General features: G+C 36.6%; 1 protein-coding gene across 2 annotated transcripts in view; it reads right to left on the bottom strand.

The window, feature by feature from the left end:
- SPOCK1 (SPARC (osteonectin), cwcv and kazal like domains proteoglycan 1) overlaps window positions 1-15524 on the bottom strand; it is a 322834-nt gene that overhangs the window by 101990 nt on the left and 205320 nt on the right. For both annotated transcript variants that reach the window (XM_033006056.2, XM_033006057.2), the window contains one exon: window positions 1509-1641. In XM_033006056.2, coding sequence (XP_032861947.1) covers window positions 1509-1641 — 133 coding nt within the window. The remainder of the gene's footprint in view (window positions 1-1508; window positions 1642-15524) is intronic.

Below are 15524 nucleotides of genomic sequence, written 5' to 3'. Positions count from 1 at the left end.
TTTAAAAAAAATAATACCATTCAAACACCGACAACTTCTGGGAGGTATGCCTGATAGTCAAGGATGTCAGCAGCAGGAATTGTTTGGTCTGCATTATAGCTGTCAGGCTTATATCATAGTCACAATAATTTGGTGAATTTATAACATTGGTAGAATTTCTGATGAAAATCATTTGGATCTTATGGTAAGAAACACAGAAGATCAAAACCAGTCTCAGAGCTAACTGTGATGCAGCTATGATGCACAGAAATGGGTTCAATAGGATGACAGAATATGCAACGAAAGTTGTTTCCTACAGAATATATTATATATTCTCAAAAGTTCAGACACAAAAAGTTGATTTCAAAATGAGCCCAGTTTTAATCCTAAATACCAATGCTAAATTACTGCATTACATACTCCTCGATAGTATTAAAGAGTAGCTTGTTTAGCAGGCAACTTGGAGTCGTTTTTCTACAGACTATGTGTGCAAGGATAAGAGAGTTTCTGCTGGTTTGCTCCTTGGCCATGCAAATCCTTCAGCCAGACTAGAAGAGAGGCTTCAATGAATTAGCCATGGCAGTGTTTTAATATTTGTGTCTGTCAATAGATGAAGTAGTCAAGCTGCCCAGCTGAGAAGATAACGTAGCTACAATATCATCGTCATTGTTACATCACAGTAGAGCATTTTTTCCCTGATGACTTTATTTTCCTGGATATTTGAGGGGCTAGTTTTGGATTTTAACAGGTAGTTTTACTGGCTGTCAGACCTTACCTTGCATGCAGGAGGAAAAGAAAAACTTAGGGGAATTCCCTAAACACTACTTTCAGTGCCTGAAGTGCTGTTTATGGAACATGTATCGGAGATGTGGAAGGCTTTATTTGATAATGGGAGATCTGGACTGCTGAAAGGCTGTGAAGCCAGTTTATTTTATTGAGTCAAGCCCTAAGGTGATCATATTTTCAATATAACAATGAGCCAATTTATCCTCACTGGGTTATGGGATTTTTTTTTTTAATGGTACCATATCTACTGCATCTGGCATACAAGCCTATTAAAACTGTGGTTGAAATGAATTGTAATATGTTACCCATGCAGCCTGGGGAAAAAAAAAAAAAAAAAATCCATCACAGAACAATGATACTGCCAAGTTATTTTTCCATCTGGAGACCAAATCTTTAAAACAAGAGCTATCCCCAAATCCTCTTGTCTGAACAAGCCAATCTGATCAAATGAATTTTTTCTGTTGCATCATCAATATTGAAAGTGTTTTACTTCATTAGCAACAATAAGCTATTTAGAGAAACATGAAACATGAATCATGAAAATCATAAGATTCTTATTTGACATTCTGATTTGCTGTTTGTCAAATGTGTAAAAATCTACATTTATCAGCACATTTTACACAAAAATATTCCAAAACTAAAGTAGACTGCAACTTAATACTATTAATGAAAGCTATTTTATCTTCATACTGCAGCCTGGATGACCACTACTGACAGGATTTCAAGTTGCAAGCAGAACTTACTTTGGTAGTATACGTATGTCCATCAGATCCGCAGACAGCGTTGGCATGCGCCACAGGGCAAGGCTTGCATTTTACTATGTTAGCTGGTCCAGTCCAGTGCTTCTGGGCCAAGTTTCCTTTCTTTTGTCGAAGGCTGTAAAATAAGAGACATCAGGTTTTTTTGAACATGCTTGTATAAACGGGAAGATTAAAAGCTTCTCTGAATAAGGGAAACCTGGATTTTCACCACAGTACTAATTTAAAGCAAGTAAATTAAATATAACTTTTAACAATGCTTCAATAATATGACACATTACAGTAGGTGATGTAAAAAGTCATAAATTGGTAGGCAGTCCTAGATTTATAATACTTGGCAGCTTCATTTTGATTTATAACTACAAATTACCTCACTTAAGAATACAGCATTTTGTTGAATTACACAACGTTTCTGGTGAAGCAGGTAAGTAACGTTACATCAGGTCGTATTTAGAGACACTTTCACCAGGCCTTCTCTGAGTTGCCAAGTTACTGTTAAGGTAGTGACAATTTTAAAACAAAATCCTTTTAAAACCATTGCAATTTATAATTGCTTATAAAATTGATTATAACAATGTATAAAATCACCAAACAATTTTGTCATTGTATGTGCAGTAGCCCTCTCTACATGCCAGCTACTGAAGAGCTGTTATTCTCTGATCAATCACAGTTCCCTTAGGAATGTTATAAAGTAACAGAGAGCATCTCCAAATCTACAAATGCATTTGTACCACGGGAGTGACTGCAAGTTGTCCTCAAGTCATGGACTAGTCAATTATTGCATTAAAAATGTCTATGAAAAAGACATCTGCTCCAAAGACTTATTGCAAAACATCAGCAATTGATTCTGATTAATAGCTCATTTTCCTGTCATAATGACCTACTTGACTGATACGACTTCAAGTAATTATCACCAGCCTACTGTTGTAAGCTGAATAAAAGTTTGCTTTAGAAACACAAGTCAGTGATACAATGCAGATTTGTTTTGGTCATGTGTATTTGTCTTTCACTTGAAAGCATTTACAAGGGAAGGCAAAGCATCACATCAGCGTTGTTGGAGACTGTTAAGAAAAATAACTGCCATCTGTTCTCCTACCACAGTAAAAAAAAATATATGATTTAACAGTTCAGCTAGAGATACATTTCAATGTGCCGCTGAATGACTTCATCACAGTTTTAGAAAAATATATACTGATTTTTTAAAAGCAATTTCACTACAGCTTGCAATTTGCTACACAATACTGATTCTGATGTAACGACACATTCAGCTGCTAAAATAATAAAAATTCTATTCTTTCATCTCAGTTCTAGTTTTCTTCAAGTCTAACCTTTGTCACAGTGATGACTAGTACTACTAAGAAGCTTGTATCCACAGAAGGAATCCAATCATGATATCATAAACTATGAAAATAGAAGCCTGGTATTTAAGACTAAATTTTCTCGTTATTTTGAAGAAGATTTCTTAATGCACAGAGAAGCTTTCCTTCTTTCAGATGCATTCTTCCTTTCAGAGTTACCATTACACCAGATGCTAAATGCTGTAGATGGGTGGTTTCTTGGCTCTGAACCCCCAAATGCAGCTCTGCAGATGTGCTCTGTTATGCTGGGGCTGTAAAAAACATTTATTTGAGTTTTCCAGAGTAACTGACTTTTCTGCAGCTCCCTTGCCTCCAACAATATTTTGTTACTAATATGTAATTATTACCTTGTTTTCTTGAAATGTTTCAATTACAGGTATTTCTTTTGGCTTTTCATCTTGACAAGAAAATTTCCTTGTTCACTTTACTTACAGCCCTGCACTTCTAGGGACGCACAAACTCAGGGTCAAAAATATGTTTGGATGTATCAGTGTAGATACTGATGAGCAGAGGCTGGAGACAGATGTGAAAGGTGTTGTGATTCTCCTTTGGAGACATCAGAAGATTAGATCATGGCACAAAGCAGACTTGTTACTTCTTCATAGACTTTGATTTCTACAGTCTCAAAAACCAGACCCTTGTCTATACGTAAAATTATTAAGAAAGTTTTAGGATTACTTATAGAAAACCAGCTAAGAAATAATAAACTTGAAGTGCATGGTCTAGTGGCATAGTCATCAAAGCCGTTAGCCACAAAGCATGCAGGATGGAGATGAGTGACTGAACTAATGAGCACCTCATCAAAATTAAATGTAGATTGAAGTTTTTAGCTAGATTGATGCCTAACAAATCACAGGATCTTGAGGCTCTGAGCACCAAGTCTAAAATACATTGTACAGCATTTGTGGACCCAACTACATTGAGACATTTTACACTATAACTTTAAAAGAAAAGACCATTCTGGACATAGCTGTTTGTCCCTCTCTGCATAGCCTCACACCCACCCTGCTCTTAATTTCTTTAATCCTGCCTTGGTCCCTTCAAGATTTATGTTGTAAAGCCAGTTTCTACTGGAAGATTCTTCTGGAGCTACTAATGTTTTCCGCTCTCCCATCCTCACTTAAAAAAAAAATTTATATATAAAGGAAGTAATTTAATTTGTCTGTTTCAAATCATTTCAACAGCTCATCATGCCTGGTGGCCCTTTCAATCACTTTGCTGAGAGTAAAAAGAACATGCACAGCCTTAGGCCTAAGCTCTGTTCTCACTGCAGCTGCCCTGAAGCCAAGAGCAAGCTGTGTGTGCGGAGGCAGAGCCTCCCCCTTATCCAGGAACTATCACGGTTTCACCCAAGCTTTGATCTGCAGTGGTTCACTTACAGATGCTGAAGGAAATACCATTCTCTTCCTCCCCCCCATTCACCTTCAGGATCTTCTTTTGATAATAAATGGAAATTTATTTTCTTAGAGAGAGTGATATTTAATAACAATAAATCACAGTGGAGTACATTTCAAAGCATTTTATTATTTAAAAAAAAAAAAGTTAGCAATTTTAGTAGCACTTTATATAGTGCACATAGCAAGGCAGGGGATTGCTGCAAGAAACCTGCAGCAATCCTAATTCTGCCTGTGCGATGTAATTGGCAGCACAACACAGCAGCCATTTTGGTCATAAGAGCCAAACTGGGTTTCTAAAATGAATGTATTCATTTCAAGCTACAGTTTTGTCAGAAACAATAGTCCAAAATGACACTGTATTTGAAGAAAGTCAAAAATAATTTTTGTCAGCTTGGCCAAATGAGCAATAGCTGAAAGTTTTAACTGGATACCTAGATTCCACACCCCCTCCAAAAATATAGATAAGCACCTATTTCCTAGAGAGAACATCTATTTTCCAAAAGTAAACGTATTTTTCTGGAGCGTTATTTTGAGAGGCTGGGTAAGACTTTTGGAAGCTTTTCAATCCTATAACCCCTAACAACACATCAAACATCCAAACAAACAAATTAAAACCTAGACAAGAATATTGGCTGCCATAAGCAGCCAGCCAGCAAATCCCTTCTCAATGGAAGTGCAGATTCACATACTCTGGGAACATGTTTTGCTATGCTAATCATCTTGTTTTAGAATAAACATGTCAGGAGCAAGCCAGGCCAAAGCAAATTAAGATTTTTTTTTTTTTTTTTTTCTGACAATTTAACCAACTTTAATCCTGCTTGAAGACTCAGAGTTGAAGGTATCTACTACAAATCATTAGAAAATAACAACTGTGCAGAAAGAACAAGCCAGAAACTCCCCACTAGGGTAAAAGTCTGCCACATTTATAAGGACAAGTGGGCTAAGTATTTGCAATATTCCAGAAGCAAATAGACATGAATGTTTTGCTCAAATATTAAGACTTAGAGACAAACCCTGTCTGCTTTTGCTTTTCAAACTGGTGAACTGATGTACTGAAAGGCATAAGATTTAAGGAGTAGTTAAGTTTTACAGAATTCAGTCTCTTAACATTTAAACACATAAAGGAATTTTAGTGGTTTAAAACATTAACACTTCACCACAGGGAGAATGTACACTGCCTCAACTTTGTTACTCATTACACAGACATACGACTTACCACATCCTGTGAAAATACAGGGAGAGTACATCTGTTCTGCATGTGGAGGAACAGGGAGAATGCAGCAGGGTTTCCAGATGACTTCAGCGAGATGCTAGGACCACACGTGCAGCTTTGGCCAGCCACACTGCACAGCCTGCCCAAAGCCACAAGCACCTGCACTTCAACACAGGTCTTCCAAACACAAAGCTTTGGCCGTGGAAAATGTTGCTCAGAAGCTATAGGAAAGCTGCCTTCACCCCAGATTTTAAGGCTTCCAGGTGCGCCCCAAGCTTAGCCCCAGTGAGAGCTGACATGTGAAGCTGGCAGCCCCAGGGATGAGAATCACCGAGCCTCTTCCCACCTCTCCTGGCTGGGAGCACCGGCTCTTGGCACCGAGACAGCCTGCCAGGGGGGTTGAACTCTGCCTTTGATGCAGCAAAACTTTATCAAACCAAATGCCTCAAACAAAGCATCTCACTTTGAGTCGTAATTTTTCCAAAAAATCCACAGCCTTAATTCCTGACCAACTCTGAGTGGATGATAGGACTGTGCTGTTTAGGTACCTCTGCATCTTTGCTTAAAACAATTCTCTCCAGCATGGTACAGAAAAGCATATATGGAAATACCTTCTGGCAAAGCCAGAGGCCAAAATAAAGTCACTTGCACAAAAATGGTATTTTGTCTATTCACATTTACAATTTCTTTTATTTACATTTAATTTTAAATTTTACACATGTCCTTGAACTATGAATTATTTCATTTTTATTTGCCTTGAAGTACTCTTGGGAAAACTGAAATTTTAAAATATTTTGAAGTAGCATATTTGAAAGGGAATAATTTATCTTTTCAGGTGAAACCTGAGGGCATCACCAAAGATCATCACAACAGGAAGTGAGAGTGGATATGAAATGTATAAACTTAGTTTCACCCTATACTTACTTCCAAACCATTGCACGAAGTTCATTTTCTTATCATTTACTATACTAATCAATAGATTCTAATTAATTTACTTATGGAGAAGACAATGATCTATTAGTGTCTGCTCTGCAGCTGATTTCTCTTGATGGAGTCTCTAGGTAAAGCTGTGTGCATATAGTACAATATGATTAGGTGGTCTATAAAGACATGAAATTAAAACCAGGATCTTGTAAATTCGATTCAGAACGTGCAAATCAAGAGTATCAGTGTTCAATTTTGAGACAACATTTTATCAGAAAACATGGGCATATTATATTTTAATAATCTGTATAATATTGCTACATAAAATAATGAGTATAGCTCAGAAAAACAATGGAGAAATTGTAATATAATTTAAACCAGAAAATTATATAAATCTTTTCATTTCAATTAATATTTGTCTTATCACTGTCAATTAGAAATACCCAAAATATCAACAGATTTTATAAGCAAGACCAATTCTGTGCTTTTATGTTGTTATATTTGATCATCCAAGTGCAAATTCAATTGAAGCTGTAAATGAACTTTGGTATTAGTAAAGACACAAAATGCACTAGAATTCAGACTTTTCATCCAGAAGAAAATTTACAACATTAAGAGTATGTTACTTCTCTTCATAACTCGTTATTCCCAAATGCACATACAGGAAATTAGCAGATTAATCATTGATTGTTTTAGTACGATTACAAATCAAGCTCATTTGAATTCAAGTTGGCAAGCTATTATTTTGAAAGTCTTGCCAAAGATGTGGGAGGAAGGAGTCAGTAAGTAGAAGTCCCTCCTTAGGACTTCAGAACCTATTTAGTAATTTTATTGGACAAGAAAAAGACACTTTACCCAGTTTTTCTCAGGCTACAAGTGTATGCCAGTTTTTCTCAGGCTACAAGTGACCTTGAGGTCCCAGGTTTGGGGCTTTATGGGTGCCTTGACTCATAAAGTGCTACAGGGACAGAAGCTTTTGTTCTTATGTCCTCTGATCTAAAGCCAGAAGTCTGAAAGCCCTTGTTGGTCCTTGTTGGGCTGATTGCATGTAAGACCATTTTTTCCCAGTGGTATCTTCCAGACACCTCTTCCATGCAGAAAAACTATCTCATCATCCTCAGGGTTTGCAAGTGGCCACCTACAAGTGGGCCCAGCTACTGCAAGGATTCTCCATATAACCTTGTCTTCAAGTGACTGTGTGTTGCGTGCATTAGTTTTAAATTACAGCTCACACGAAGAGATTCCTCAAGATTAGGATTACCTCATCCCTCTTTCTTTCTTTCTAGACTTTACATCAAACCAAGATGTTGATGTCACACACAACTACTTATCAATCAAGCCCTACCGAAATAAAATTAAAAAGTTCAGTGCACCAAAGCAGATACCAGGTATTTGTGCTTCCTGAGAAGTTGGAGAGAGCTCTGACAGAGCAAACTGAAATGGTTTCCTGAAGCCATTTCAATTCACCGTGGAAAGAGTTTAAAATGTACTGCCTGTACCTTCTCTATGCCTTGTGCACAGTTTGTTCTTGTCTCCCTGGAGGCAGCTTATCACACTAAAGATAAACCCAGCAGTGCCTGGCTGTTTCTATATTGCCTTTGCATAAGGTTTCTCTTGTTCTTGAGGAAAGAATGACAGAGTGGAAATTTGCCAGTATAAATGGCAATGCTTTCTTCTCTCTTTGTATCATTTTTGTATTCTGCTCATTAGAGCTAAGAGTTTGGCCTTATTTCAACAACCTTTCATATTTTTCACTAGAGCTGTCTATATCTCGAGCCATTACCAGCTAAGCCATGTGAAGAAAACAGTCTACACATACTACCTTGAAAAAAAAAAAAAAGGATAATAAGATCTTGAATTATACACAGGCTCCTTATTTAATACAAACACTGTAAAATGAGAACAGACATATGATTAGAGTAATTTTTCTACCTGGAATTTAAACCTTTACATACTAAGAATAATAACATGTAGAGCTGCCTTGCATTTCAGCATCATCCCATTGGATTTACATACTATAATTTTCTTTGGTTTCATTATTCAAAGAAATAATTTCATCTATCTTCTTGTACTAAGGCTGTTGATTACTTTCTCTTGCTGCCTTCATATCTGCTCTCCAACAGATCTGGCTTAAAAGAACCATAAGAAATAAAAGGCCTCTACTCACTGTACTTTGGTAGATGTGCAAAGTTTCTTAATGGGGCATGGTGCTTATGACTGGGGACCCTTCTGGCAGAATGAGGCTTGTTTGAGACTTTCTCTCACAGCAAATGGATACTCTACTTGCTTGCTGTTCTTTCAAACAATGACACCAATGAGATTATATTAGGAATTAAATCTGTCCATTGATGGAGAGCAGCAGCAGCCACAGGACTATTCTCAGGAAGCAGGCTGTACCCAGAATATAGAGTTGGAGATGAAAAATTTAGGGAAGAGTGAAAAGGAAAATCTCAACTGTTGACGTGAAAGTGTATCAGGTGTCATTCTAAATGAAATGAAAAATAGGTATTTCCAAGGGAAGAGAAAGAGTCAAGCCTCTGTTTACTACCAAAAGAAAGAAGACAGGCAATTTATTTTTGAGTCTAAATTCTTAATGATTTGCAACTTTTAGACCTAATACATATGCTCCACAGCTGCATAGATATGAAAACTGGCAAGGTACACAAAGGAAAAGAACCAAAACAAAAAGTCCACACAGACATACAATCCAAGTGTTTTTAAAAGTCATTATGCTCTCCTGAATAAATAACACAGCTTCCTAACTCTGCCTGTTCTCATGAATTTTCATAAGAGAATTATTTTCCTTTTCATCGTTATTTTTAAACTAACATAAAAAGGAGTCTCAGACACAAAACTATGTAAAAATAAAATTAAATGACTTGAATTTCAAAGGAGAAGGGGAGATAGCAGGAAGTTCATAATTAAAGCTGAAATCCTCTCTACCACTCCTCAGTTTGTAGTAATCTTCAGGAGCTACTTCTGAACCACCGATTTTGCATGCTGTGTGAGATGTTGTAAGTTGGCAAAGAATGCTTAAAGGTGAAGTGTGCAGCAAATTTAATACTTTTGTTGGCATTAGCTTTCTTTCCTTCCTTCTATGACATCCTACGTGGTTTTTCCCTGTTACCAGAAAAGAATACTTTTTAAGAGGATGAGGGTACATTTTCTCTGCCCTGGATCTGATTATTTTGATATTAAAATATTGTATTGATCAAGTCTCCCTCCTCCTGCTGGCTGAGCTTGCCAAGATCGCTGAAGAAGCTGAATTGCTGATGGCATGTGAGATTAATCTGAACTGTCACATTTGTTTGGGAAGGAAAGCTGATCCTCACTCACTATGCCCTGTTCCATGCAATTAGACAGCTTCAAAATTGTTTTCACAAATTTGGCAGAGAATTCATTTTCCACCGTTTCCCTGCTACAGCTTGTATTTCCAGTTGCAATGTTGAAACCTGTGTAGCTGCGTAGCTGTGCAAACAGAAAGGTGCAAGTTACTTTGTAAGGCTAAAAATCATGGCAGAATTCTTGGCAGCGTTTAGTAATACCAGAAAGTTCCAACATGACTGATGAATCCCCCAGAAGCTGCGGATAAACAAGCTTTAAAACAGTCCTCATTCTCAGCCAAATGCAGGGGTCTGTCAAGCTTAACACCATCAAAACCCTACTGTCTTATGTCTCTGCTAACATTCAGCTTCTTGGCAGAATCAAACAGTTGGGACAAACCAGTGGGCTGAAATAGGTGGCAGACCCACACTGGGATCTTTATCAGCTCTATGTTCTTCAATATGCTTTATAACCTGGTCTTATTTATTCTGGCAATGGCAGTATCTCAGTCACATGCAAGACATTCCTTATTCTACATTCCAAAAAGCCCTATTGCCCAAAAAGCATTAATTTGTTTTTTTACTGAAGCAGAAAGGTTCAGAAATCTTGTCACTTTGCAACTGCAGGGGAAAAATCAATGACCTCCCCCAAACCAAGCATCCTTAGACAGCTCAGCTGTGTTCTGCTTCATTATGTTGATTTTGCATTTCCTAAGGCAAATAACATGCAATCCTCACAAAAATTGACATATCGCTGGTAGGGATGAGAAAGTAAATGCATTTTAAAAAATATAGTAATAATTCTTGCCCTTAAGGCACTAAACCAAATGTTTTTGTTTTTTTTTTTTTTTTTTTTTAAAATGACTGCAAAGTACTTCTGTTGTGTGAATACTTGCTACCATGGTACAAACAATCAGTTACAAGCTGTGCTAGCAAAATATTTGCCCCTTCTGACACATTTTATTATGAGAGAGGCTTATTAAATTCTCAAGAAGGCTACAACAGATTAAGCTGTTGAGGATTTTTACAATTAGCATCCATTACCTAAGAAGTCATATATGATTTCTGAATAGAATCGGCTTGTCAAGCAACAGACAATTAAAAAATCAATCCCAAAGCCACATCCAAAGTGTAGTCAAAATCCACTATTCAAGGTTGGTTTGGAAAAATAATCAGAATGCAATTTCCTATGTCAGAGTAAAATTAATGTTAGTGAAATACCTGCTAGCCAAACCAGTTATAAATATTATAAGGATCTGGGTAATTTTAAAATCCCATACTTTTTAGCATCTAAATAGGCTAATGCTCTTGTAGCTTATTCAGCACTGCTGATTTACAGAGCTCAGTACTATGAATGTCTAAACATTTTGCTGAATTTCTCAACATATTCAGTGCTGTCTGTCTGGTTATTTGATGCTTGAGATGGAGCTCATAATATCTATACCATTCCGTGCTTCTCAAATGAGGCCATCAAGAGAATTACCCATCTTACATCAGGCTATGTCTTAATGAAAGGTGACTAGAGCTTCAGGAAGGTCCCAAACGGATAGACAGAATTTACATAATCACATTAATTTATGATACTAACTGAATGCACACGATCCAGTCGAGAGACAGCATGTGGTGAAACACACCTTTAGGTAAAATTTGAAGATGAATGCAATCGACATACTTGCAGAAAATGCAAGATATACATTTCATGAGCTACTTCTACCGAGTTATTAAAATTTCACTTTGCTGTGACCTTGAATCATGAAGCCTAGCAACCATGCATTACAAACCATCCATTTTTTCTATATTCTTCAAATACATAGCTCCATACACTCCCCTTCCAACAGAGGCTTAAAGTGCCATTGAAATGCAGTGTAGCTACACATTTACACTTTTGAAAGTTTTCAGCATTATATAGCAGTTTCCTCAAAAGCATATTTTATCGTGTGAAAAAGTAAGACTCAACCAGTGACATATTTAGATATATAGCATAACAGTACCTGTGACTTTTACAGGTTTTGTAACAAAATAGATTTAAATACTTTGCTGCTAAGTTAATAAACATGAATCAGTTTAGCGCGGATATGTACCACCTTACTTTCAATCACCCCTTTCCACTCAACTTTCACTTCAGTATACATTGCCCTTTGTTTCTCTTGCTGTGATCAACACATCTGCATCCTCACCACTCTGATCTTGTCCCTGTTCAGCCTTTGTGACTCAACCTATGAGAGACTAATGGACTGAACAAGGGTCAAGATTTCTTCATCTCTATCAACTCATTTGGACTTATCCTGAATTAACCATCTCACTCATACGGGATGGCCACTCTTTTGACCATATTTTCCTGTGTACTGAGCTCTATTCCTGTGAGCTCCCAGATGGCTTTTTCAACAGTTTCTCTTTCAATTCCCCTCTCTCCACTGTCCTTCTGCTACTCACTATTTATTTCATGTACTTTATTCTTATTTTTATTCTTTCTTTTCATCATTTCTCTGCTGTTCTGATGGAAATACAGGTACTTCATTGATTTTTTTTTTTTTTTCACTGCAAATTAATCCTATTCTTTTTTCCCCGATGTTGTTACATTTCTTCATAAAATACTTTTCTTCTCTCAAAACCTACTGTCTGTGATCTACCTTCTGCCTGACTGGCATCTCTGGCTCCCTCCTCCAGCCCTATTTTCTCAAGATCTGGTCAGCTTGTTTAAGGAGGATTTTATAAAACTGGAAAAAACTGCATTGCCTTTTCCTACTTACTGTTGTATTTAGCCATTTTGATTCCAATCTTTCAGCCTGACCATTCTGCTCCAACCTCCTCCCAGGTAATCTCCTTTTCCTCTCACTTTTTCCCTCCTACTCTGAAACTTTCTTCTACTTCATTCAACCTCAAAAATGAGGTCCCTTGGAGAAGCAGTTATTTTTTCACCTACTCTTAACGATTCTTTCCATCTCTGCTGGGAAGTATCATATTAAGTATTATACCCCCTCTAGATGGTCTCTCATCATAATTTTGGAGCTTTACCTATAATAGTCTAGTCTTCTTACCTTTCTACACTTGATTCCTTGGAAGTCTGAGAAACTTCGTAGGTGTCCTCTCTGGTTTATCCTTCTATCTCTTTGTACAATTACTGAGTTCTTCTCAGGAACATCTTGTCCACATTAGAAGTTCACTATGTCAAAACCAAGCGTAGAATATTTCTTCTCACATCAGCTTCTCTATTTTTCAGTCACTATCTATTTTTCAGTTTCCCTATCTTTACATTTATCATCTGGACTTATTCTTTAACTATATCCTTCCTTTCCCAGATGCAAGCCATAGCACATTATCCTTCTTCTTTCCACTATATTCAAGAGGACAATATCATGAATTTAACCATGTCCTATATCTTCTTCCTAAAATCCTTTTGGATCACCTGAACAACCACTCTCACATTTTGCTCGTTTACAATCAAATCTTCTCTTATTTTTAGTCTATATACTGGTTAGGATACAAAATGTACTTTCACCTTTAGACCTGTCAGAGTTTTGAGTCATTAGTAAATGATACTTTTGGCAAGAGAAGGAGGTATTTGCAAAGGTAAAATACAGAATATGGGTTTGTTTCTTCTCATAGCATGAAAGTCATTTACATGCTCTGAAATGTCTTCTGCATGAGCCCATTTCCTTATATATAAAGAAAGCCAAAGGCTGGTTAAATCTTATTCTGAGGGTTGCAGTAGAGCAGCTGTAAGGCTTTTTTATGTATCTACAGGTGTGTTTTGGGTTCACCTTCTAATGATCTGAATTTCTTTCCTACCTGCTAGAATTCAGCAGAGAGCCCTACAACGTGTACTGGAATCAGATAATCAGAACACTGAGTATCAGGAACATTAAAACTCAGTTTGTGTTTTCTGACCAACAGTCAACAGACAATTTATCTCATCTTGATCATGATCCTAAGGTGTCAGTGATGGAGCTCTTCTCTACTCAGCTGTGAAGAGGGCAGAGTTTCCATTTCATCACTGAACATATTGCTGGTGTGCTGTCAAGGGCTGGGTGAAACTCATTATGAAATGAATAGCTCTCATTGTGTTTCATCAAAAACTGGAATATGAGTTTCTGAAGGACTATCAACCTCAGTTATACAGGCAGCTGGTTCAAAATGAAGAAAAAATTTCTGAACTAACAAAGGAATTAATTAAAAAAACCCTCGGACTTCTGAGCTCTTCCCTTGCTAAACTAAAATATTGTTGCAAATGAAAAATGTATACACAGATAAAACGTAGGAGCTCAAGAAATTAACTATGGATGAGGTGCTAAGCATGAATGACCGCAGTGTAATTCAATTTGGCAGTCTTGGGCTTCAGGTAAACTGAATTAGCTAAGACTAGAAAAATCTGTCAAAGAACTTGAAAGATTTAAAGCCAGACAACTGACCAGAATAATGGCACACAGCATTACAACATACACAGCGATGAAGAATAGACAGACAAATTTATACAATGAAACTACAAAATGTCCTTTCTGTTCAACATGGACCATCAATTTAAATGCCAATAAGGTACAAAGAAAGAATTTCTAAAGAAGAGGAAAGAAAAAGCAGAGGACATACAAGTTTCCTGTGTTTCTATCTGTTGAGTTATCTTCTGAGCAAGGCAAGAGACTGGATGCTAGACTAGAGGAACAAGTTTCATTTTTTATTAGTGTTTTCAACTCTTTTTAACTAAATCTGTTCTCCTGACTTCTTAACTCATTAAAGAGATGAACAAAAACACCTTACATTAGGTTTTACTACTAAGGTTAATTAGTCTTCCACAGCTGATGATCACTGATTGTAACAACCAATTAGAATGGTTTGGATTTTTTCATAAAAAACGATAGGTTGCATAGTAATCAAAGTTAGAGGCTAGCTAAATCAGCAAAGCAAAATTCCCATCAGTCCCCATACATATTAAATAACATTTTTCAAGATTTTATCATAATAAAGCAGTGATAGAGTTACAATAACAAAACTAGAATAGGCAGACCATATTAGTTTTGACCAAACTTTATATAGTATGAGTGTGGATGATACAAAGACAATTCTTTAGTAGCCGTATAAATTCAGATAAATGCAAGAAATAGAGTATAGCCATAAGCCACAACAAAGAGTGCATTAACAGGATATTGGCATGGACAAGGTAGATTGTGAGACTTAAGGCATGCAGCCATCCAAGAATCTCAGCAATAGCCTTCTAGCAGAGTATGGATAGATTGGCATGCTACTGCCAAGTAATCTCTTGTTTGAAAGAGCTGTTTCCCCACTTTTTAAAGGAAATTCCATCAAACTTCAGCAGCTAAGGTGTTATAATTACCTCTTTCAGCTATTTTGACCTCATTTTCTAGAATTATCATTTCCAACCTGCTAGTAGTTGGTGCATCAGTGGCCCTTGTCTTGAAACTGAGAATATGGAAAGTTTTGAAACATACTTAACATTCTTTTTCAAAGAAGCAGATGTCGACAAGTTGAAACCAAAATCATCCACTGTAAAATAGATTTCCATATCTATAAAAAAGCTAAAGGAGTAAAGAGCTAATCTTGTCAAAATGTTTTATTTACCCACATTCAGAGTTATAGGCTAGTTTATATTAAAAGCCTATTTGTGTTAAAACAAATCTTACACCAGAAGTTGTTAAAAAAGAAACATCAAAATCAAACATAAATATTTCAAGGTTAGATGAAAAAATGCTTAGATTAACTTGACTGAACTTTACTGTGTATCTGAACATGATTTTTTCAAGATTTTTTCTTTTTGTTAAGATGGAAAAATGCTC

This window comes from Tyto alba, unplaced genomic scaffold (assembly GCF_018691265.1).
Source record: "Tyto alba isolate M040663 unplaced genomic scaffold, T.alba_DEE_v4.0 Super-Scaffold_17, whole genome shotgun sequence".
NCBI classification, from domain to species: Eukaryota; Metazoa; Chordata; class Aves; order Strigiformes; family Tytonidae; genus Tyto; species Tyto alba.
Note: the sequence above shows the minus strand (reverse complement) of the source record. Positions and strands in the feature narration are given on the sequence as shown.